This window comes from Suricata suricatta, chromosome 9, assembly GCF_006229205.1.
Source record: "Suricata suricatta isolate VVHF042 chromosome 9, meerkat_22Aug2017_6uvM2_HiC, whole genome shotgun sequence".
Taxonomy (NCBI): Eukaryota; Metazoa; Chordata; class Mammalia; order Carnivora; family Herpestidae; genus Suricata; species Suricata suricatta.
In genome coordinates, this window is record NC_043708.1 from 45,027,624 (window position 1) to 45,052,235 (window position 24,612).

Consider the following 24,612-nt stretch of genomic DNA (forward strand, 5'->3'; position numbering starts at 1 on the left):
CAGTCTAATTGAATGTTACTGTGTCTCTGCAAGATGCTGATGCTGTTTTCCATTTCAATACATTAAATTAATATGGATAAAAGGTTGCGTGAACATTGGACAGAAAAGTTTACATAATAATTAAAACTGTCAGGAATTCAGGAGAGAGAAAGAATGCACTATTTGCAAATGGCTGACTGGGCTAGGAGACAAGCTGATCTTAAATATCAGACAACTATTCCTTTTACACTCTTATCAGATATAAAATTATACATGTTCCTAACTAGAGATATAAACCTAAAAGCTTAACTTTTATTCCCACCCTGCCTATGAGTGTTCTCTTATACAGATAATCCCAACCTGCCATTACAGGGACTAAGCATCTACATTGATTTAAATATTTTTGTGCAGATAAGTTATTTTGTCCATTATGTTCTATATTTTTATAAATATTTTAATTTTTTGAAATGGGAAGAAATATCAGAATAAAGATAATTTTATCAGTAAGCATTTTAATGTTAACAGTTTTGCCATAATTCTGAGAAAAAGTAAATTAATTCAAATATACCACAGAAATCATACAAGTGAAGGCAAACTAATTAAAAAAACTTAATGGGAGAGAAAGACCAATAGTAACATGTAATCATGTCAATTAATACAAACTATTTGTTTATAGTGTAAAGGGTTTGTAAAAAAACAAACAAAACAATTCTATATTTTGTCTAAGTTAATGAGACACATGTGAGATGTTAGCAATAGTTAAAAAGTTAAAAGAAGTATTGTCTGCATGAGCATGCAAATAAAGGAAAATTGAAATTGTAACAAAAATTACAGTAGATCTCAGAAAAAAAAATGCCTATGATTCAAAGTGTATTACATAATTTCAACAATATTTGTTCTAAAAATTTTAAAGAGAAGTTAGTTAAAATATCAGATGAAATGTAATCTATGAGAGACTCTAACCCTTCTCAAAATCTGTGTGAAATGGTACATAGATAAGGTGGAGTCAAGTAAAATTAAAATATTTAAAAGAGAAATTCAATTCTTCAGTGATTCTTATTCTTTTTTGGATCAATGTTCCTTTTGCGAATTTGATTACATGTATAGGACCCCTCTCCAGATAAATTTTGCCCACTATTTCAGGTATTCAAGAACTTTCTGAAGCTATGTTACCATCCCTTAGTACACATTAGGATCGTAAGAGCCAACATTTATAAGCACTTTCCAAGTGCTAGGCATTATATTAAGTACTTTATATGAAATTTCATTTAATCCTTATAACCACCTTAGAAGGTACTACTTTTCATATCAACCTACAAGATCAACACTATCATTATTTCCACTTTACAGATCAGCTGAATGAAACATAGAGATGCTGTTACTTGTCCAATGTCACATGACCAGTAAAAGAGGAGATGGGATTTATAGCCTTATCTCTTTGATCTCAGGTTTTCAACTCTTTTTTTTTTTTTCTTTTAGAGAGAGAAAGAGTACTAGCAGGGAGAGGGATAGAGGGAGAGGGAAGGAATCTTCAGCAGGCTCCACACTCAGTGCAGAGACAGACTGACTTGAGGCTCAGCACGGGGCTGGATCCCAGGATCTTGGGATCATGACCTGAGGTGCAATCAAGAGTCAGATGTACCACAAACTGAGCCACTTAGGTGCCCAATTAGGTTTCTAGCTCTTAATCACTCAGTAAGGCCTTTCCAAATTAATAAAAAATTGATATATCTGAAAAAAGAGATATAAATATATCCAAAAGTACATCCAATGCCATTTTTAATTTATACCATCCTAATTGCAAAAGAGAATTTGAAGTAGTTACAGAGATACAAACAAAATAAAAAACATACAAGAATGTGTGTGTGGTGGTGGTAGGGGAATAAGAAAGCAAAATAAAAGTAGAGGTAGAGCCAGAACCAAAAGTGGGTATCATAAGGTCATCTATGATTGATTTAGAGGTGAACCACATATCTACCTCCAAATGGCATAGAAAGTGTCCAGAGAAAAGAGGGATTTAATCAATACTGTTTTACCTGGGAATTAATTGGACAAAAAGATCTTTTCTGGGAAACACTGTGTAGACAATATCCTCAACATTACACAATAGTGACTTTTAAGATAAATGTTTCTTACATATTTCTTGATATAGGCCAAAGCATGATGTCAGAGTACAGGTCAGAGCAGACAATTCTATCCATGGTACAATGAAGTCTGAGTACAAAATATCTGGATTGGGCTGAGATAAAGTGTAGAATAGATATGGAAATGGAGAGATGAGAAATCCTTCAGGCAATTAAGCTTTTGAATTTAACAGTTGAGAGTTTATTTCAAGAACCTGGAGTACAGAAATTATATATTGTTTAGGTTGAAATGCATACATAGTCAAGCAGAGGGTAAAACTGATAGCTTCTTAAGGAAGTTAGAGGACCTGAACAAGATAGATGTCTGAATTTTAGACTTTCCATCAAAGTAAGTTGAAGGAAGACCTATATATAAAGATAATATCTAATTCACATTGATATATAAATATGTAATGTTGGAAACATGGCTTAAATTCAAATAGAAGATTTTCTTTGTTTTTGTTAAATAAGAATGTTGGTACAATATAACAAGATTATGAAAAGCTACCAAAGCAATACTTGAGAAAACATATTGTTCTAAATATAAGTTTACAAAATAATAAATCATATATCTATATAAGAACATAGACAAAGAACAAAGTGAAAACCTTAAATATGTAAAAAAAATGAAAGTACAGAAATAAACTATTCAAACTGACAATAACTAGTATTTAAAAACCCAGTTAGAGTTGCTACTTTGAGAAAGAGAACCAATACACAGCATTGTTCTAAAAGTTTTAAGAAGATTGTTTTGAAGAGAATTCAGATAGTTATTTCTAAATTTTATTTTGGGGGTGAAGGAGAAAGAATCAAATCAAGTTCATAAAAAGGGGAAACATTAGAGTTATGTCTTCAAAGTTTGGTAAGATGAGGATAAACAGGAATCGAGCAGTGGGTGGAGGAGAGACATTCCTGGAAAATGAAACAGCGTACGGATGGATATAGAGACAGGAAAGAATACTGTGTGTCATTGAGAAATAAGGTAGGTAAGATTTGGTTGAAACAAGTATGGAAGATCTCATTATCAATGAGTATTTAGAAGAAGGAAGGAAGAATGAAAAAAAAAAAAACCCAAAAAACAGAGGATCAAAGTCTGAGCTTTAAGGAAATGCTCTTAGGGATAGTAGGAAATAGGGTCAGTTTGAAAGTGGAAGAGGCAGATGCTGAGCCAATATTTGTGGACAGAATACAATAAATGGCTATTATTGTATAGAAGTCAAGAAATAAAAATGAGCCTAGTGATTTTACAAGAAGAATGTGGAAGCAAGATGTTGTACTCTTTGAATAAATAAGTTTATAATCAAGTTCGGAAGACCAAGAACTATGTCACAGTACAATGTAATACAAATGCTCTATTATGTTTACCTTTAAAGGTATGTATTTAAGCATGTCCCTCTGTAATGTTCTTAGAGAATTCTAAATTCATGCACCTTTTAAATGTAAAACTTCTAAAATAATAATTAAAAAATGAATACCTTTCATATCATAGTTAGAAGAAGATGTTTGAAATAATTCTGGAGAAGTTATCAGAAGAGCTTTTCTTCTCAGACTGGCAACTTTACTATATTCAGAGAAATATCTATTTCAAAGCAAGTAAAACCAAACTTTAAAAGTTGCTAAACATCCAGAAAAGAAGCTCTGCACATTCAACCACATCTATTTATGCTCTATCACAAGACAAGCACTGGTCTGAATGTTATGGTGATGTTATTCCATTAAGTGAAGATGCTGTTGCTGCACCAAAAGAGTACGTACTGTAACAGTGACAATATTATTTTCAACACTTAAACTGAAGCTAGAATTAACTAAAACATATACATTTTCTGACCTAACCTTTTAGGATACAATTAAACCTTTAATTGAATACAATAGTTTTCTAGGTAAGATTAATACTTTTGAAAGTCTCTCTTTGCATATATATTTATATTTCTATATTTATCCTGTATTCTACTGATACATGTTTAAAAAGTAAAATTAAAGTCTGTACCTAAGTTTAAAGCACAAGTTGATACATTGAATTAAAGCACCTTAATTTACTAGGATTATATGAAGGATAACAACAATATAGAAATCTAAGTACATTTCAGAGAACTGTTCTGTTAAAGACACTATCTTGCTTATCTTCGGTGAACAGGCAATGATGGCATATTAAAGCAAGCTTGTGCGTATGTGTAAACCATCCCCCAAATCCACATATCAGTGCCCTCACGTCCAGTATCAAACATACACTGTGAGGACTGATTCACTGCTCAACCACATAGTCAATCAACAGTAGAAACTTCTATGGTTCTTTGTTCATAGGTTAGCATTTGGCTTCTGTTTGCTGATCCAAACAAAAAGTATAAGGAAAGGCAGAAGCAAAGCATTTATAAATTTAATTACATAACTAGCTTTTTCAAAATCATAGGCTCTTCATATTATAGGGTGAAGTAACACTTTCTAAACCTATATACAAATAAACACCACTTTAGAAGTAAGGCATATTAACATTGCTAACCCAAATGTGTGCAGACCTAATCTGGTAAATTGTTTAATGACAATACTGCCACCCCTACTGATGAAATCTTAAGTTGTTAGTGAGGCTTTACATATTAGACCATATGTGATACATTCATGTAAATTCTGATTTATTTCATTTATCCTCCAATGTAGAGGCTATAAATCACAGAAAATACAGTATGCTCAATGTAAACTTAAAAAAAAACATTTAGTAAGGGCCAGGTTATGAATGAATTTTAATATCTTGTGACCATTCTTTCAAGCTCAAAAATGTACCTTATATTCAGAATGCTCTTTAAAGAAAACATAAACTTTCTATTAAAATATGGTTCATAGGATGAGGATTTGAAGTTATATTTTCAAGTGTAAATTTAAGAAATACACTTACCTTTGATTCGAGGTAGACATTTGCTGATGACATTTTTGTAATTTTGCATATGTAACTAACTAAAGAGATGGCACAAAGAATAAACAGGCTATCATTAATTAATGCTCGAACAAACATAGTCCATTCCAATTGATTCTCTGGGACATCTCCGTGGACTAGAACTGCACAAGTCAAGTTCACCACTAAAAAAAGAAGGCTTGCCAATATGAAGCCTAAATGCAACAGAATTCTGAAAGAAAAAAATATAAATTTATTAGATGTATATATACTCATGAGAGATTAGATTTAATTCTGTATTACTGTGTTATTTTAGGTACAATAAATCTTTCAGTATAAAATTTAATTAAATACAAATTTAATAATCAATCAGAGTTATCAGAGATATCTTTGCTTTATCAAATAAGTATCTAAACCTTTTTAAAATGGCATTAGGTTTTAAAACTTAATTCAAAAATAATCTCATGTGGACTTGAATTCAGTTGCCTCTACCAGGAAGAATAATCTAAGATTATTTTAACACTAATTTAAGTAATCCTGACTTTTTCATTTTTATAACTACTAAACATATTTTCATTGACCTTTTCATTCTAAGGATTACCAGGATTTTATAAGTTGCCTGGAAAATTAATATACTCTATCTAAATTTAACCTGATCACTAATATTAATTTTAAGAGGTTGAGGGAAATGTGTTTTAAATAATGTTCAATTTTTATGAGCTTCTGATTATCTATAGCAAACATCACTTTCAAACATGACTAAAGAACATAGGGACAGTATATGCAGAGTTTCAAATACCTCATCAATATCTCAGCTTCTTATAAAGTTGCATATTTACTATGCATACAGATGACCTGAGAATGAAACACTCAACTATATCCTCGGGGCGCCTGGGCTCAGTGGGTTAGGCATCTGACTTCAGCTCAGGTCATAATCTCGCAGTTCATGAGTTTGAGCCCCGCATCAGGCTCTCTGTTGACAGCTCAGAGTCTGGAACCTGCTTCAGATTTTGTGTCTCCCTCTCTCTCTGCCCCTCCCCTGCTTGTGCTCTCTCTCTCTCTCAAAAATAAACATTAAAAAACAAAAAAAGAAATAAAAAGAAATGCTCAACTATATCCCCCTAAGAATTAGACCGCTGCATAAAAACTCTTCATGTAAGGTGTGACTATCTAATCCCAGTTCAAATATGTTTAATTAATCCAAATTAATATGAGCCAAAAATTTATTTAAAATCCTAATATCTTCTCTTCTGGATTACTTTCAATAGTGGGAATCATAAAATGCTGTCTGCCTTTGGAATTAGTTTAAAAGAGGTTAAGTGAAAGTAATGTGTAATCTGTAACAAGCAATCTTTGTTAAGTGTACATTCGAAGTACAAAAATTCTGGTTTGGGAAGTTTAGATCTTAATATTCCCTCAGATAAAATAATAAAAATAATAATATATAACTTGAAACCTAAAATGGACCTTGAAATTATCCATATACCCAAAGGATTTATAATAGTTTAGGAAGCCAAAATATAGAGAGGTTAAATGAGTTGAATAGCCAATGAGTCAGTGGGAGAATTGGTCTGAAACCCAAGTCTCCTAACTCCCCAGCTTAACACTCTCATTTTTTGATGTTAATCAGTACTGAAACATTCCTTATTTCATGGAACTAAACTATACATGTTTGCCCCAAACAGTATAATCTACCTGTAGTATGTGAAGGTACTATGAAACTATATCTGACATCTAATGCAGGACATAGCAGAACAAAAACAAGTGTTAGGCCGCAATTCATTTCCCATCTGCTAATCTAACCACTGGACTTCCTACAGAACTGCTACAGCACCTTCAACTACCATGCCCTTCTACCTTGAAAAGTCTATCGTGAAAAACATTAGATCTTGCTACTCATGAAACTTACTTGTGTTTGTCAAGTTCAGTGGCACATCTGACTTTACATATAACCTATAAAAAGAGTATAAAAAGGGTTTTGAAAACATGTGTAATACAGCATTCTTAAATTTGTTTTGACTTTATGTTTCAAAGTGATAAACTACAAATAATATGTTACAAACAAAAATAGTTAAATAAACTCAAATGAAAACATTTGCATTATCAGGAAGCAAAAACAATCAGGTTTCCAAAGGCTTAAAACAATAATTTTCTTTGTCTCAAATTTAAGTTTCTATCTTTAAAATTATAAACAGAATGAACTCAGTTTAAACATTTATTGAACTTTTATTATGAGCCAGACATTGTGCTGGGTAGCTTGCCACCCTTTCTAAACTTCATTATATTACTTACATTTTGTTTAAAATGGAACTACTTACTTAAAAATATGAATATTACTGAATATTGTCCAAAGATTATTTTCCCCTAAGATGAAATGTAGTAGTAAAAGGAAACAGGGGACCAAAAAATGAACACAATGAGAATGAGCATATATCATACTTTGTAAACTTCTTTCTTTCACAAAGCCTTGCAAAGGTCAGGTCCTCAAATACTTGTTGAAAAAAATTAAGTAGGTAGGTAAGTAGAATTTGAAATTAACATGGTAAATCCTGAGAGCATAGTGTGGAAGGTTTTAATTTGTTACTGGTGACTTTGGACTTTATTTATTTACGTAATGGGAAGATGTGAAGTTTTTTATGTAGATACTCCAAAATATGAAATTTCATTAATATGGTATCACAGTCTACTATAGAGAAAATTATGGACTTGAAGTCGAAAGACTAGTTATAAGATTATTAAAATAGGGTATTAACTCTGGGGGCATGGAAAGAAAGAGGCAAGTATAAAGCGTTATACAGAAAAATAGTGTATGTACTCAAAACTTGCTAATTCCATTCAAGCAATTATTGAGCACACCTTTTTAAAAGATGCTATGGATTCATAAATATAGTAACTTTTTCTGCTCTCAAGGAGCTCTGTGTATTGAAGAAATAGATAAGCCATTTATTTTAACACAGTGTGATATCCATGCAAAAGATTGGTGCTATTACATCTTTTGCATGGAAGGGAGAAACACTAATTCAGTACAAGAAATGGTAAGAGGTGAGGAGAAAGGGGAAAGACTGCATAGAGTCGGGGAGGACTTCTCAAAGGAAATCACATTTTGAGCCAGAGTCAAGTTATGAAAGGCAAATGAGTTTTGGGCAAATGAGTTTTAGGCAAATGCTCACACAAAGATAGCAGCCTATGCATCTATTCATATCCATTGTACTTTGGTCAAGCAGAAGGTAGATAGGAGTCCAAAGTATACTACATAAATCATTCTCAAATGTATCCATTTTCTCTGTCTCCACTACTAAGGTACATACTACAACAGCTTTTTAGGTGGTCTCTCTGCTTCTATGCTTTACTCTTACCTTTAGAAGGTAAGTGTTCATTTTAATACATTTCCTTTCTAGATGTCTACATATAATTTTAGTTGTTTTTATAAATATATACAACACAAAACTCACCATTTAATTTTTAAGCATACAGTTCAATTTCATTAAGTACATTCACGTTGGTGTGCAAACCATTGCCTTCATCCATCTCCAGAACTTTTTCATCCTCTCCAACTAAACTTCTGTATTCATTAAACAACTCCTCATTCCTCTCTCCTCCAGTACCTGGCAACCACCATTCTACTTTCTGTCTCTGTGAATTTGACTGCTCTTGTAGCTTCATATAAGGGAAATAATACGTTTGTTCTTTTGTGATTGGCTTATATCACTTAGCATAATGCCTTCAAGGTTTGTCCACATTGTAAAGTGTGTCACAATTTCCTTCTCCTTTAAGACTAAGATTCCATTGTATGTATATACCACATTTTGTTTATCCATTCATCCATCAATGGACACTTGAGTAGCTTTCACCTTTTCCATATTGTGAATTATGCTGCTACAAATAATATTTTCTATATATGAACATGTTTTTTGAAATTTTTAATGTTTATTTATTTTTGAGAGAGAGAGAGAGAGAGAGAGAGCGCGCGCGCATGATCAGGGGAGGGACAGAGAGAGAGGGAGACATGGAATCTGAAGCAGGCTCCAGGGTCTGAGCTGTCAGCACAAAGCCTGATGTGTGGCTCTAACTCATGAACTGTGAGATCATTACCTGAGCCGAAGTCAGATGCTTAACCAACTGAGCCACCCAGGTGCTCCTATATAAACATGTATTAATATGATTTTAAAAAATCATCTGACAGTAAATTGTATATGTGATTCCCCTTAAGCCCTAAATGTGTACTTCAATGTATACTTCCTTAAAAAATAAAATTAAATTATGTAACCACAATATAATTACAAAAATTATAAAATTGAATATTGATACAATACTATTATCTAATCTTCAGTCGTTATTCAGATTTTGGCACTTGTTTCAATAATGCCACTTATGGAAAAGCTTCTAGGATTATGCATTAATCTGTGCATTTAATTTCCTATTTTTCCTTTTATCTTTTTGGTGATTTTATAATATGCTTCTCTGTTTGGGTTTATCTGTTTCTTCATAATTAGATTCAGGATATGCATGTTGGTGGAAAAACCACAGAAGTGATGGTGCTGTGTTCTTCTCAGTGAATTACACAAGGAGGCTCAAGATGTTGATTTGTCCTATTACTATGATACTCATTTTGAGCAATTAGTTAAAGTGGTATCTATCAGGTTTCTCCAATAAGTCACCATTTTTCTCATTGTAATGAGTACAATGTGGAGATATATTTACAGACTATGTAAATATCTTTTGTTCTTCAAATTTTCATCCACTAGTTTTGGCACCTATTGCCTGAATAAATTATTATTATAATAGAACAATTCCATTTAAAAAAGTAAATCTGATCATACTATTCCAGGACAAAGCCCACACTCCTCTGACATAACAGGCCTTTCATCATCTTACCCCACCTTCCCATCATTGCATCCTTTTATCCTATCTTCAGTCTTATGGTCTGATTATGGATTATTTACAGCTCTTCAAATAAGGGGTTCCATTTCACATCTCTGTCCCTTCATATGTCTTTGTACTTTACCTGAAATAAGCTTTCTTGGTATATAACAAATTTCAACTCATCTTCTAAGATTTTACTTGAGAGTCATCTTTATATTGTCACCTTAAGTGCCTTAGAAAGAGAGAAACCAGTTTGTATCCTTGCCTTACTAATCATACTTTATGGCTTTATTTACATTTTTATTTCCCTCTTAAGAGAGATCATGATTTACTCATATTTATAGCCCCAGTGCCTAGCATAAATCTTGGTTCATAGTAGGTTTTCAGAAAATGTTGGAATAAATAAATAGTGAATTTATGTCAAATCAAGTATTTTGGCATGTTGTTATAACATGGGTGAGTATGTGAAATGCAGCACAAGTTGAAATTGGGGGGGAAAGCAGTTGCCCAATCATGGAGACTTTGTGTAAAAATTCTAAAGAATTGTCTTTAGCTCCCACAGACTCTGTAATATGTATTTATGTTTGAGTGATTTCTCAGGTGAGGTGTACAAACTGGATTAAAATTATGTAAAGAACTCTAGTTAAAATACTGTTGAACTTGAGTGAGTCACTCAACCACATTCTGAGGTTGTGAATCTAAAGACCTGAATGTGAGACCTGAAAACATAATAATCCTAGAAGAGAGCACAGGTAGTGGTGATAGCAACATTTTTTAAGATATTTCTCCTGAGGAAAGGGAAACAAAAGCAAAAATAAACTATTGGGACCACATCACAATAAAAAGCTTATGCACAGCAAAGGAAATCATCAACTAAACAAAAAAGACAATCTACTGGAAGAAAAAAGATATTTGCAAGTGAAATATCTGATAAGTGGTTAAGATCCAAAATATGGGAAGAGCTTATGCATTGACATCAAAAATCCCCCAAATAATCTAATTAAAAATGGGCAGAAGACACGAACAGACATTTCTCCAAAGACATATAGATGGTCAACATACACAGGAAAAGATGCTCAAAATCACTAATCATCAGAGAAATGCAAATCAAAACCACAATGAGATATTACCTCATCCCAGTCAGAATGGCTAAAAGAAAAAGAAAAAAGTGTTGGCGAGGATGTGGAAAAAAAGGAACCCTTTGTGCACTGTTGGTGGGAACGTAAACTGGTGCAGACACTGTGGAACACAGTATGGAGGTTCCTCTAAAGATTAAAAGTAGAATAACCATATGATCCAGTAATTTTATTACAATGGACTATTACTCAGCCATAGAAAACAATGAAATCTTGCCATTTGCAACAACAGGGATGGATCTAGAGGGAAATAAGTGAAAAAAGTTAGAGAAAAAAATATCATATGATTTCAGTCATACATGGAATTTAAGAAACAAAACAAATGAACAAAGAAAAAAGAGACAAACAAACAAAACAAGACTCTTAGAGAAGATATAGAGAACAAATTGGTGGTTGCCAAAGAGGAGGTGACTGGGGGGATGGGTAAAATAAAGGGAATTAAATGTACACTTATTGTGAAAAACACTGAGTAATGTACAGATTGTTTAATCACTATAATGTACACCTGAAACCAATGTAGCACAGTACATTAATTATACTGTAAAAAAAAGAGAGGAATGTTATATGAACAAAATTATACAGTATGTAACATTTTGAAATTGGATTTCCAAAGAATCCATAATTCTTTGGAAATGGATATAGATTGTTATGTGTAGAAATAAAGTTGTTCTTAAAAAATAATACAGAACGTATAGAATGATGGCACCACTGACAACAATATTTAAAAAGCCAGGTTGTGGAATTGATTCTTAGTTTTAAAATTTATTACAGGCAGAAATATTGAGAGGACAGGTGAATTTTGGAACATAGGAAGGAAATTACAGCCACGTACAGAGGTAACAACTGGTACTCAGACTAGAAGATATTTGAGAGAGCAGCGTAGAATAGGAAGACAATCTGTGATATATTCACATTTAGTAGAATGAAAACAAAGAGGGAAGAAAAGAGAGATGAGCAAAGGAGACAGATCTAAGAATCAAACTAGTCATAGAGAATCACACTAGTCATAGTAGAGTAGTTTAGAGGTAACAGGAAGCAAGGATAGCCCTTGTTAAATTCTGCAGAAAGTCAAGAATGACTAAGAAAAGGCCATTTGGTTGGGTTACCAGTATCTCATTGGGACCTTGAAGAAAATAGGTCCCAGTGGAAAAATAGAACAAATGTACACAGAATTAATAGAGGGTACAACAACAAAGACAGTGAGTACAGACTCTATGAGATATATTTGAAGATAAGAGAAACCTGGGTAAATCTGCATTGAGACACATTTTTTAATGAATACTGCATATTTCTGCATGGTTTAGGTCTTCTGAACAAAGAGCTTTGTATAGCAAACAATCTTAAAAACTAGAGATAATGTCTACCTTACGTCCAGAGGGAAGATTTGTTTTCTGACTAATAGAATAAAGATAGAGAACATCTCCCTCTGTGGGGACATTCAGGGAGTGGTAAAGTCTCCCTATCCTTCCTGGCTTACATTCTGGAGTAAAGATAAGGTCTGACTGTCTGTCTCCCTTCTTTATTTCAGGGTTCTTCTTCTGTAGCATATCCTGCTGCAGGCACAGGTAACATATGGCCCTCACTCTGTTAACCTTATGGAAATTGGGGCTAGGGACCTGATGCAAGACATTGCTTTGGTTGTTGTTCCTTCAGTGAGTAATAAATGGTCTTTTTCTCTAACCCATGGGTCTTGTGTTTTCTGTTAGTATATGTATACACAATGGTGGCAAATTAATCTATTAGCTTGCAAGTAGGGTAAAATCTCAGACCTTTCATTGTTTCTGATTTAATAATCTGCTGCTCGGAAACAAAGTAGAGAGGGTGAAATAATAAATGGGGAGCAGGAGAGAGGAAGGGAGAGTTCAATTGTTAGAGAAGGCTCTAGATGAAGCAGATTAGCCCTGAAAAGGAAAATACATACTTTAGAGTCAAGAGGTTAGAAAAAAAATAGTTGAAGAGAAAACTGGAGGTCTGCATAGAAAATTTAAAATAATCTATAAACCAGCTGTTAAAATAAGAAATTTGGGTATAGCTGTAGCATGGATACAAACGTTTTGATATAGAGAAGATGGATGAGAGAACTGGGCAGATGGATTCTATTTTTTTCTGGTAAAGTAGGAGGCAAGGTCATATCCTGGGAAGGGATGTTAGATTTAGCACTGGTAATATGGAAATATTTGGAACACATGAATAGAAGGGTTATAAAGGAATATATTGAGAAGCAGAGAGGTTCAGGTAAAGTCAAGCAGTTGTCAGTGGATACAGTTTGCAAGATTTCCTAATTTTAAAACTGAAAAAAATCTAATAGAAGAAAATGGATGCCATTATAAAAAGTTAAAATAACTAGGATGCATTTTTCATGTAATAATTTAAAACTGCATCATGCAAAACCATTAGAGAGAAAGAAAAAGTGAGTGAGTGAATTGTATTGACACAGCAAAAATCAAGTAAGGGTAATACTAGATTGATTGTACATTCAAAGTGCAAAAGACATCACAAGGTAGCTACTGGAGTAGGGAAAACAGAAGTAGTAAAGTGATTAAAAGTTGGGATGAGGTTGAGAAACAGATAAAAGGATGATTTCAAGATGTATAAAAGAAAAGAGAAGACATTGGTAAGAAAGAATTGCTTCATTTTCAAAGGTTGACCCAAGGTGTGGCCTTGCTTTGGGGTGGCTAAAATAGAAAGGGAGGATTTTAGAGCTCTGAGAAGAACTGAATCGAGACTCATTGGATGGATTATCAATATGGGCTTGGAAAAAAAATCTATATAACAGCAGACCAGGGCAGAAGAAAGAAAGTGCTGATTCATCCAGGAAATTGGAAGTTGTTATTATAGCCAATGATGACCTAATCAGATGGCATGGACTTCAGAGATGATGATGGTATAACATCAGTAAGTATTGGAAAACATAAAATAGGCTGATTACTCTTCCCACAAGTTGAGATGGGAGGGGGTTAATACGGCACAAAATGTCATCTGGAGAAAGCTAGATTTCAGTGAAGGTATTTAAAAGTTTCAAATGAAGAAGTGAATGGGGACAAGGTGGGAAGTATAATAAGGTTACAGGTCATGTGCAGAAATAAAAAATGGATGAGAGGGAGTTGAGAAGAATAAGGAAAAAAATTAAAGGTCAGCTCTCAGCCCAGATTTGCAGAATAAATTACAATGCATCATAAATACAACCAGGAGCTTAAATCATATTTGGAGTATAAGAAGGTTAAAAACAATGATTTGATATTAGTAAAATATAGAATATATACTTCATAGAACATAGCTAACAGGACATGATCCTGAATAAAACAAAAATTAGTAATATAAAAAATGTCAAGGAATTATATATTATTTAAGACACTGAAGGATAGTTCATGAAACATAACAAACATGTACTTCATGTAGTTTTTTTTTTTTTTTGAAATTTAGAATGGTAAATAACATACATCTAAATGACTTGCTGCTGTCAGAGGAGCCATATCTTTCCAGGTCTTTCTTAATACCAGAAAAATTGAATAAATGAACCATTTACAAAAGGATATTATTCTTTATTATGAAAGTATTAAGAATCCTATGGGTTGTTGGATGTTTTTCATCATATAACCCATCTTTGTCCAACAAAGTAGGAGCCTCTTGTTTAGAAAATATTGATTTAGAAAATTTGGATTAATATTTAAAATACTATTGTCATTTAGCACACTTTATTTTATTAAAAAATGTCAACCTAGGGGCACCTGGGTGGCTCAGTCAGTTAAGCATCCGACTTCGGCTCAGGTCATGATCTCGCGGTTCGTGCGTGTCACACTCTGTGCTGACAGCTGAGAGCCTGGAGCCTGCTTCAGATTCTGTGTCTCCTTCTCTCTCTGCCCCTCCGCCACTCACACTCTGTCTCTCTCTCAAAAATGAATAAAAACATTAAAAAATTAAAAATTTTTTCAACCTATTTGTAAGCGACCTGAAAGGATTTTTCCATTTTAAAATGTCAACTTCCATATTTTCTCTCCCTTTTGAACTCCTCAAATAAAGGGACGAAAGATCAGAGTGTGACAAATCTATTTTAGGTGTGAATGCTATCTAATGTCAGTTTAATTAATGCAAGTATCCCAAGATTTGAGATACACTGCAGCTACATATTACTTATTGTTTTCTGTTCCATGTAGACCTATGTTGCATGTAGATGTTCAGGACTGAAATACTTATAGACTAGAGGAATTTTACAGATTTTCTTTTGTTTCATGTTGATTTTTCCACTTTTGTTGATTTCAAATAGAAACCTAAATGGAATTTTCAAGTGGAAACTTTATTCGAAAATTTGGCATTGATACAACTACTTTTACAGACACAGTTATCCACAGTTTCCATCTCAATTGCTTAAGTTCCCATGAAGAGTAGTGCACCATTTTCAAGCCTACCATTACTACTGCTTGCATATGAAAAAAATGAGGCTTGGGGCGCCTGGGTGGCTCAGTTGGTTGGGCGTCCAACTTCGGCTCAGGTCATGATCTCACGGTTTGTGGGTTTGAGCCCCGCCTCAGGCTCTGTGCTAACAGCTCAGAGCCTGGAGCCTGCTTCGGGTTCTGTGTCTCCCTCCCTCTCTGACCCTCCCTTGCTCACACTGTCTTTGTCTCTCAAAAATAAATAAAAGACATAAAAATTTTAAAAATATATATATATCACCATATACCTAAAATGTGGGGAGGAAAGGAGTAAAGAATGAGTTCAAACTTAAATGACCATCAACTTAATATAGACTGTGAATATAATATAGACTATGAAAACACAACGGTCTAAAACCTTTGGGATGCAGCTAAAGTGGTTCTAAGAGAGTAAGTTATAACAATATAGGCCTACCTCAAGAAGCAAGAAAAAACCCAAATAAAAAAGTTAACTTACATCTAAAGGAGTTAGCAAAAGAACAACAAACATAACCTAAAACTAGCAGAAGAATAATAAACCTCTAGCCATACTTAATCAAGAAAAAAAAGAGAAAGGACTCAAATAAATAAGATCACAAATAAGAAAGGAAAAATAACAACCAACACCTAGAAATATAAACAATTATATGAGAATATTATGAAAAACCATATGTCAACAAATTGACACCTAGAAGAAATGGATAAATTCATAGAAACATCAACTACCAAAACTGAAACAGGAAAAACAGAAATTTGAACAGACAGGTAATCAGCAAAGAAATTGAATCTATAAAACAAACAAACAAACAAACACAAACAAACAAAAACTCCCAACAAACAAAAGTCCAGAAGCAGATGGCTTCACAGGGGAATTCTACCAAACATCTAAAGAAAAGCTACTACCTATTCTTCTCAAATTACTCCAAAAACCAGAAAAAGCAGGAAAATTTTCAAACTCTTTCTATGAAGTCAGCAGTACACTGATACCAAAACTAGATAAAGATACCACAAAAAAAGAGAACTACAGGTCAATATTCCTGATGAACTTAAGATGCAAAAATCCTCAATAAAATTTTAGCAAACTGAATGCAACAATACATTAGAGAAATCATTCACCATGACCAAGTGGGATTTATTCCTGGGTTGCAAGAGTGGTTCAATATTTGCAAATCAATCAACATGATACATCACATCAATAAGAAAAAGGATGAGAATCATATAATCATTTCTATAGACATATAAAAATCATTTGACAAAGTGCAACTTCCATTCATGATAAAAACCCTCAACAAATTAGGTTTAGAAGGAACATACCTCAACATAATAAAGACTGTATATGAAAAACTCACGGCTAACATCATCCTTAATGGGGAAAAACTGAGAGCTTTTCCCCTAACATCAGGAAAAAGACAAGGATGTTCACTCTCAACACTTTTATTCATCATAGTACTAGAAGTCCTAGCCACATCAATCAGACAAGAAAAAGAAATAAAAGTCATTCATATTGGCAAGGAAAAAGTCAAATGTTCACTATTTGCAGAAGACATGATGCTCTATATAGAAAACCTGAAGACTCCACCAAAAAACTGCTAGAAGCAATAAATGAATTGAGTAAAGTCACAGGATACAAAATCAATGTACAGAAATCTATTACATTTCTATCCACCAATAATGAAGCAGCAGGGAGAGAAATTAAAAAAACAAGCCCATTTACAACTGGACCAAAAGAAAGAAAAGATACCTAGGAATAAATATAACCAAAGAGGTGAAAAACCTGTTCTCTGAAAACTATAAAACACTGATGAAAGAAATGGAAAGAAATGGAACACAAAGAAATTGAAAGACATTCCATGGTCATGGATTGGAAGAACAAATACTATTAAAATGTCTATACCACTCAAAGCAATCTACACATTTAATGCAATCCCTATTGAAATACCACCAGCATTTTTCACAGAGCTAAAACAAACAATTCTAAAATTTGTGTGGAACCATAAAAGACGTTGAATAGCCAAAGAAATCTTGAAAAAGAAAAGCAAAGCTGGAGACATCACAATTCCAGACTTCAAGTAATACTACAAAACTGTAGTAATCAAAATAGTATGATACCAGCACAAAAACAGATACATAGGTCAGTAGGATAGAATAGAAAAATCTGGAAACAAACCCATAACTTTATGGGCAAATAATCTCAACACTGTGGGAAAGAATATCCAATGGGAAAAAGACTGTCATTTCAACAAATGGCGGTGGGAAAACTGGTCAGCAACATGCAGAAGAAAGAAATTGGACCACTTTCTTATACCATACACAAGAATAAATTCAAAATGGATTAAAGACCTAAGCATGAGACCTAAAACCATAAAAATCATACAAGAGAACACAGGCAATAACTTCTTTGACATCATCTGAAGCAACTTTTCTCTAGATATGTCTCTTGAGGCAAGGGAAAAAACAAAAGCAGAAATAAACTATTGGGATTACATAAAAAGAAAAAGCTTCTGCACAGTGAAATCAACAGTCAACAAAACTAAAATGCAGCCTACAGAATGAGAGAAGATATTTGCAAATGACATATCTGACAAAGGACTAGTGTCCAAAATACATAAAGAACTTATACAACTCACTCACACTCCCAAATAATTAATCCTTTTAAAATATAGGCAGAAGATATGAACAGAAATTTCTCCAAAGAAGATATACAAAGGGCCAACATACACATGTAAAGATGCTCATCATCAGGAAAGTGCAATTCAAAACCACAATGAGATATCACCTCACACCTGTCAGAATGGTTAAAATCAACAACAAAAGAAATGACAAATGCTGGCGAGGATGTTGAGAAAAAGAAAAACTTGTGCACTGTTGGTGGGAATACAAACTGGTGCAGCCATGTGGAAAATAGTATGGAGGTTCCTCAAAAAGTTAAAAATAAAACTACACCAGATCTAGTAACTGCATGACTGATATTTACCAAAGAATATAAAAATATTGATTTGTAAAGGTACATGCACCTCATATTCACTGCAGCACTATTTATAATAGCCAAATTATGAAAGCAGCCCAAGTATCTATCACTTGATGAATGGATAAAGAAGATAGGGTATACATATATATACGTACAATGGAATATTATCCACTACAAAAAAAGAATGAAATCTTGCCATTTGCAATGATATAGATGGAGCTAGATAGTATAATGCTAAGCAAAACAAGTCAGTCAGACAAAGTCAAATACCATATAATTCCCTCATATGTGGAATTTAAGAAAAAGAAAAGAGCAAATGGATAAGGGGGGGTAGGGGAAGAGAGAGAGAGAGAGAGAGATCAAGAAATGGATTTATCGAGAACAGACTAATAGTTACCAAAGGGGAGGTGGATGGGGGGATGGAGTTCCATAGGTGATGGGGTTTATGGAGTGCACTTGTCATGATTAGCATCCAGTGATATATGGAATTCTTTAATTGCTATATTGTACACCTGAAACTAATATAACACTTTATGTTAACAGTAATTAAAATAAAAACTTTTATTTATTTATTTTGAGAGAGAGAGAGAGAGAGCACTAGCAGGAGAGGGGCAGAGAGAGAGGGGAAGAGAGAATCCCAAGCAGGCTCCACGCTCTCAGTGTAGAGCTTGATGCGGGCCTTGATCCCACAATCTTGGGATCATGACCTGAGCTGACATCAAGAGAAAAATGCTCAACAGACTGAGCCACCCAAGTGCCCCTAAAATAAAAAATTTTAAACAAGTTTTTTCTCTATTTTCAAGTTGTTTAAAAATGACGTTATACAATCAAATTGGGGGAATTTTGATTTATAATCAAATAAAGTTCCAGGTTAATACCAAACATACATATCTAATTTTGTTGTCAACTGAAACTCCACTAAAAAAATAAGAAAGGAATTTTCTTAAAGGCATAAACCCCAGGGCATCTGAGTTGCTCAGTCGGTTAAGCATCCAACTCTGGCTTAAGTAATGAACTCACGGTTTGTGAGTTCGAACCCCACAGGTTCTGCCCTGACAGGCAGAGACTGCTTCAGATTCTTTGTCTTCCTCTTTCTCTGTCCCTCCACTGCTCGCTTTCTCTCAAAAATAAACATGAATAAAAAGCTTTAACCCCCAAGTTTGAGCAGAATGGGAAAAGATACAAAAACAAAACTGAGAAGCTAGAAATCAGATGGATGTGTGTGCAGAAAAGTTAATATCATGCTTGAGGCTGTTAACTTAGAAAAGCCTACTTGTAAGGTTGCTCCTCAGCTGGTATTTGGGAACTTGGATTTCAGGAGGATTCCCATCATTCCTTCCATGATAAGGGTGCTTCATTGCACCTAAACTGTTTGTGCAAACCAAATGATTTATACTCCGCTTTCCTCCTGGAAGTCTAAAATTTTGGTATGCTGTTGGCAGAGGGCTTACCTGTTTCAATCCCAATAAAATACTTTGGCACTGAATTTCTAATAAGCTTCTTTGGTAAGTAACATTTCATATGTGTTGTCATATCTCATTACAGAGGAACTAAGTATATCCTAGGATTCCTCCAGAAGAGGACTCTTGGAAGCTTGTGCCTGATTTCCTCTGGACCTTACTCCATGTGTCTTTTCCCTTTGCTGATGTTACTGTATCCTTTCACTGTAATAAACTATAACCATGAGTATAACTGTGAGTCCATCTAGCAAATAATTGAGGCTGAGTGTAGTCTTGAAAATTCCCAACACAATGTGTGATTATCCACGAAAGATGAATCCCAAGGCAGTGGTGAGGAGGGTTGAGGACCAACCTACTATACATTTTAGAATCTTCAAAAGATACAGGAACCAAGAAAACCAAAGACCACTCAAACTGAGATGTAGAGGTGGCTAAAACAGGTATAGATAAAAGCTATTTAAGAGCAGTTAAATGCTTAAATCTCTTTACTAGTCCATCCCCTGGGCAAATGCCCCGTATTCATCCTGACAAATATCTGGGAGTTTACTTTCTAGAGAGACTACTCTGGTCTGCAGTATGAAAGTTAGATGGCAGTCACAGTTGATAGTTTGGCATCATGCTAAAAACAGAGAGTTTAATGATGAATAGTACAGGTATTCTCCCATCCCTTACCTTCTTCCCAGAATGCTGTAAACTAGACCTTTATTCTCTAAAGGATTAGAATATTTTTTCACCATGAAGAATCTGATCATCCCAAGAGAAAAGACCTAAGTTTACCAGCGTCAATGGTTCCATAGCCTGTTGACCAGCCAGATCACCCTATGATATGTACATGCCCAACCCACCTTTAGAGCTTCCATTCTTAATTATGAACAGACGTCCAAGGATAACCAGATAGCCCAAAAGTTTTTAATGAAAGATAGAGATAGAAACAAACATAGGAAAAAAGAAAACTACACAGAAAGAAAAAAACCTAAACAAAAAATCCTATCATTAATAGAAAGATAAGATATTTCACTCATGAAAAACACAAACCAAGATTCTGTTAACAAAAAAATTCAAAGATAAAAAAAGCCATAGAAATTAAACATGTTTGTAGAAGTGAAAAAGAGAAGGGTTGGAAGTTGAAATCACCTCAAAAAAGTGGAGTGAAAAGACAGATGCAGAATAAGAGAGAAGGTAAGAAAATAATCTGTCTTGGAGGTCCAATGTCCAAATGTTAGGAGTTCCAGAAAGAGAGAATAGAAACAAAGGAGAGAAAATCAAAGAATGTTTCCCTAAAGGATACATGTGACTAAACTGAAAGGGCCTGTTCAATGCCCATCAAAATGGATAGAAAACAGACTCATATGAAGAGACATCATCTTAGAACAATAGGGTCAAAGAAAAATCTAATGGTTTTCAGGGAAGAAAAAGCAAGTCACATATAAAGGATCAAGAATCAGAATGGCTTTCAAATTTCAATAACAACACTAGATGTGGAGCAATACTTTACAAATCCTCAGGGAAAATTATCTCTAACCTAGAATTCTATAGCTGCCTAAACTATCAATCAAATATGACAGTAGAATAAAAATATTTCAGACATGAAAAGCCTCAAAAAATTGCTTATCAAGCACCCTTTCTCAAGGAGGTACTAATGGATTACTTCACCGAAACAAGATGTACAGTGAAGGATTAACTCAGCAGGCCTGAGCTGCCTAAACTCTGAACATTTCAAAGATCTGGCCCTTCCCTGGCTCTTGGAAGATAATTTGAAAGTTCCGCATGTGTCTTTGTTTACCTGGAGCCTTGGGCCATAAAAAATAGCCTATGCTAATTATGTGATTTATGGTGGAAGTCCCAAGCCATGCAGTATCAGTTTGACCTTTGAGGAGGTTAGAGATTAAGAATCAAAGGTCAGCCCCAAAGATACCGCATGCGTGCATTACTGACCCCCAATAAAAACTCTGGATACGGTGTCTTAGGCAAGCTCTCCTGATTGCAATACTTCATAGGTGCCACATATTGTTGCTAGGAGAATAAAGGTTGTGTGTAAGACTCTGCTGGGAGAGGACAACTTGAGTTTGTCCCCAGTCTCTTTTGAACTAAGAGGAAGCTTGGAGATTTAATTCAATAACTTAATTTTACGAATAACAAAGTTGAGTTTTAGAGATTAAATGGATGGTCCAAGAACACAAAGGAAATCGAAAGAATTAAAATCCAGATGTCCTGACTCCTACTTCAAGGCTCATATGAACCCTCATTTTCTTTGATATATTCACACATTTAGATCTTTGATGGTATATAGTTCAAGTTAATTCCCTAATTTTTAAGGTGACAAATACTGTTTTATTAATAGTAGTGTTATTTGTATATCACAGCAAATGCTTGTTAGTTGTTCAAGATTTGAAGAATTAACATGCCAGGAAAAATATATTCAGAAACCAAATTTAGTAAAATGTAACGACCTAAAGAGTTTAACACCTTCATTTTGTGTTATTTGGCATGCTACCAAGTACTTTTACCATACCTTTTACTTAACCAGAATATTTTTCTTGAAGTACAAATAAATTTTTCTCATACGAACTATTAATTTTATGAGTGAGAAGAAAAATGTATGAGCTTTCATTATTGAAGATCATGCTAAAACATTATAGATTACTATGGCCTGTTCATTAGCTTAGTATAGACAGTTTTTGAAGATAATTTAACATATTTTATGTTAAGAAATATACAGATTTTTTTAATTTTTAAAAAATGTTTATTATTTATTTTTGAGAGCAAGACAGAGTGAGTGGTAGGGGCACACAGAGTGGGGGACAGAGGATCCCAAGAGGGCTCTGCATTGACAGCAGAGAGTCCAATGTGGGGTTTGAACTCACAAACTGGGAGACCATGACCTGAGCCAAAGTCAGACATTCAACTGGCTGGCCACCCAGGCACACCCAGAATTTATTTCTGAACTGAGTCCCAATCATAGTTTTAGACTCCTTAGGAAACTGATTTAAACTGAATTTGTGCTGAAACTGTTTTATCCTTTAAAAAGGCTTTTCTAACACTAAATCCCCCATTGTATATTACTGATTTTTCATTAAGCCTTTTATGCTTTTTGAATTAGGAAGATAGCAAAATTGCTTTTTGTAAAAATAGAGAAAGAGCCAGATTCATTGGAGAATATTGGTCTGACTGATAATCGTGGATTGTGGAAAAAAAATGGGCAGAATATATCAGAAGAAGCAATAGAATATCCCAGGGAAGGAAGAAGCAGACCGAACACTGCTTACTTTTTATCCTGATTTCTTAAAAACGGTAACAGTTTGAACACAGCAGTTTGAATATAACATAATTACATTAGCTTAAAAACCTTCTAATTCCATGGTATGATGGAAAAGTTTCCTAGAGTACACTGTATCACCTTAAGTTCTATTAGCAGTTAAATAAAGTACTATAAAATAACTGAGTAAAGAGCAAAAATGTTTAAGAAAATATTAGTTAAGCATTTTTATCGTGAGGCTGAAGCTGAAAAAAAATTCTAGAGTGTGATCAATATCTTAAAGAAAAATGGTTGCTGTAACTGAATTTTTATTACAACTTATAACATAAAGATTTGAAGTATCCAGCTACACCTTATCTCAGAAAGCAGATGATCCTATATATTTAAGTATTTCTGTCATAAACAAACTAAACTTTGATTAGTTTTAACTAATATGTGTAACTTTTAAAAACTGGTATTCAGAGATAGAATTCACAGTGTATTCACAACTCATAGAATTCACAATTCACACTGTATTAAATCTCAGAACTAGGTCATAATGTAAGAAGTCTTTCTTTTTTTTTTTTTAAAGATTTTTTTCATGCTTTTATTTTGTTTTTGAGAAAGAGAGAGAGAGAGAGACAGAACGCCAGTGGGAGAGAAGGGCAGAGAGAGTGGCAGACACAGAATCCAAAGCAGGCTCCGAGTTCCTAGCTGGCAGCACAGAGCTCTAATGCAGGGCTCAAACTCATAAACCGTGAGATCATGACCTGAACTGAAGTTGGACACTTAACCAACTGAGCCACCCAGGTGCCCCTGAAGTTTTCCTTTTTTAAAACTCTCAAATTCTAGAGTGCTTTATTAGTGTCAGTCTATTAGGATTAAAGGTGTCTTGGATATCATGAAGACCAATCACTTCACAAATTAAACAAATGGCATGGAAAAGTAGTGATTTGGCAAATATCAATTAGCCAAATAAAACAGAATTTAGACTAGGATTTAGTTTACCAAACTTCCAGTTCAGGGCTACTAAAGTTATACTACTTTAAAAAGATGTCTTACCCACAAATGTATGGCCAATTAATTTTTGACAAAGCAGGAAAGAGTATCCGATGGAAAAAAGACTGCCTCTTTAGCAAGTGGTGCTGGGAGAACTGGACAGCAACATGAAGAAGAATGAAACTAGACCACTTTCTTACACGATACACACAAATAAACTCAAAATGGCTGAGGGACCTGAATGTGAGACAGGAAACCATCAAAACCCTCGAGGAGAAAGTAGGAAACAACCTCCTAGACCTCCACCGCAGCAATTTCCTACTCGACACATCCCCAAAGGCAAGGGAAATGAAAGCAAAACTGAACTCTTGGGACCTCATTAAGATAAAAAGCTTCTGCACTGCAAAGAAAACAATCAAGAAAATGAATAGGCAACCAACAGAATGGGAAAAGATCGGTGCAAATGACGTATCAGATAAAGGGCTAGTATCTAAAACCTACAAGGAACTCACCAAACTTGACACCCACAAAACAAATAACCCAGTGAAGAAATGGG

The 24,612-nt window shown here is 34.1% G+C and overlaps 1 protein-coding gene across 1 annotated transcript in view; it reads right to left on the minus strand.

The window, feature by feature from the left end:
• GPR137C (G protein-coupled receptor 137C) overlaps positions 1 to 24,612 on the minus strand; it is a 61,636-nt gene that overhangs the window by 19,191 nt on the left and 17,833 nt on the right. The window contains exons 2-3 of the mRNA XM_029951114.1: positions 6,896 to 6,939; positions 4,990 to 5,218 (exon numbers count right to left, since the gene is read on the minus strand). Coding sequence (XP_029806974.1) covers positions 4,990 to 5,218; positions 6,896 to 6,939 — 273 coding nt within the window. The remainder of the gene's footprint in view (positions 1 to 4,989; positions 5,219 to 6,895; positions 6,940 to 24,612) is intronic.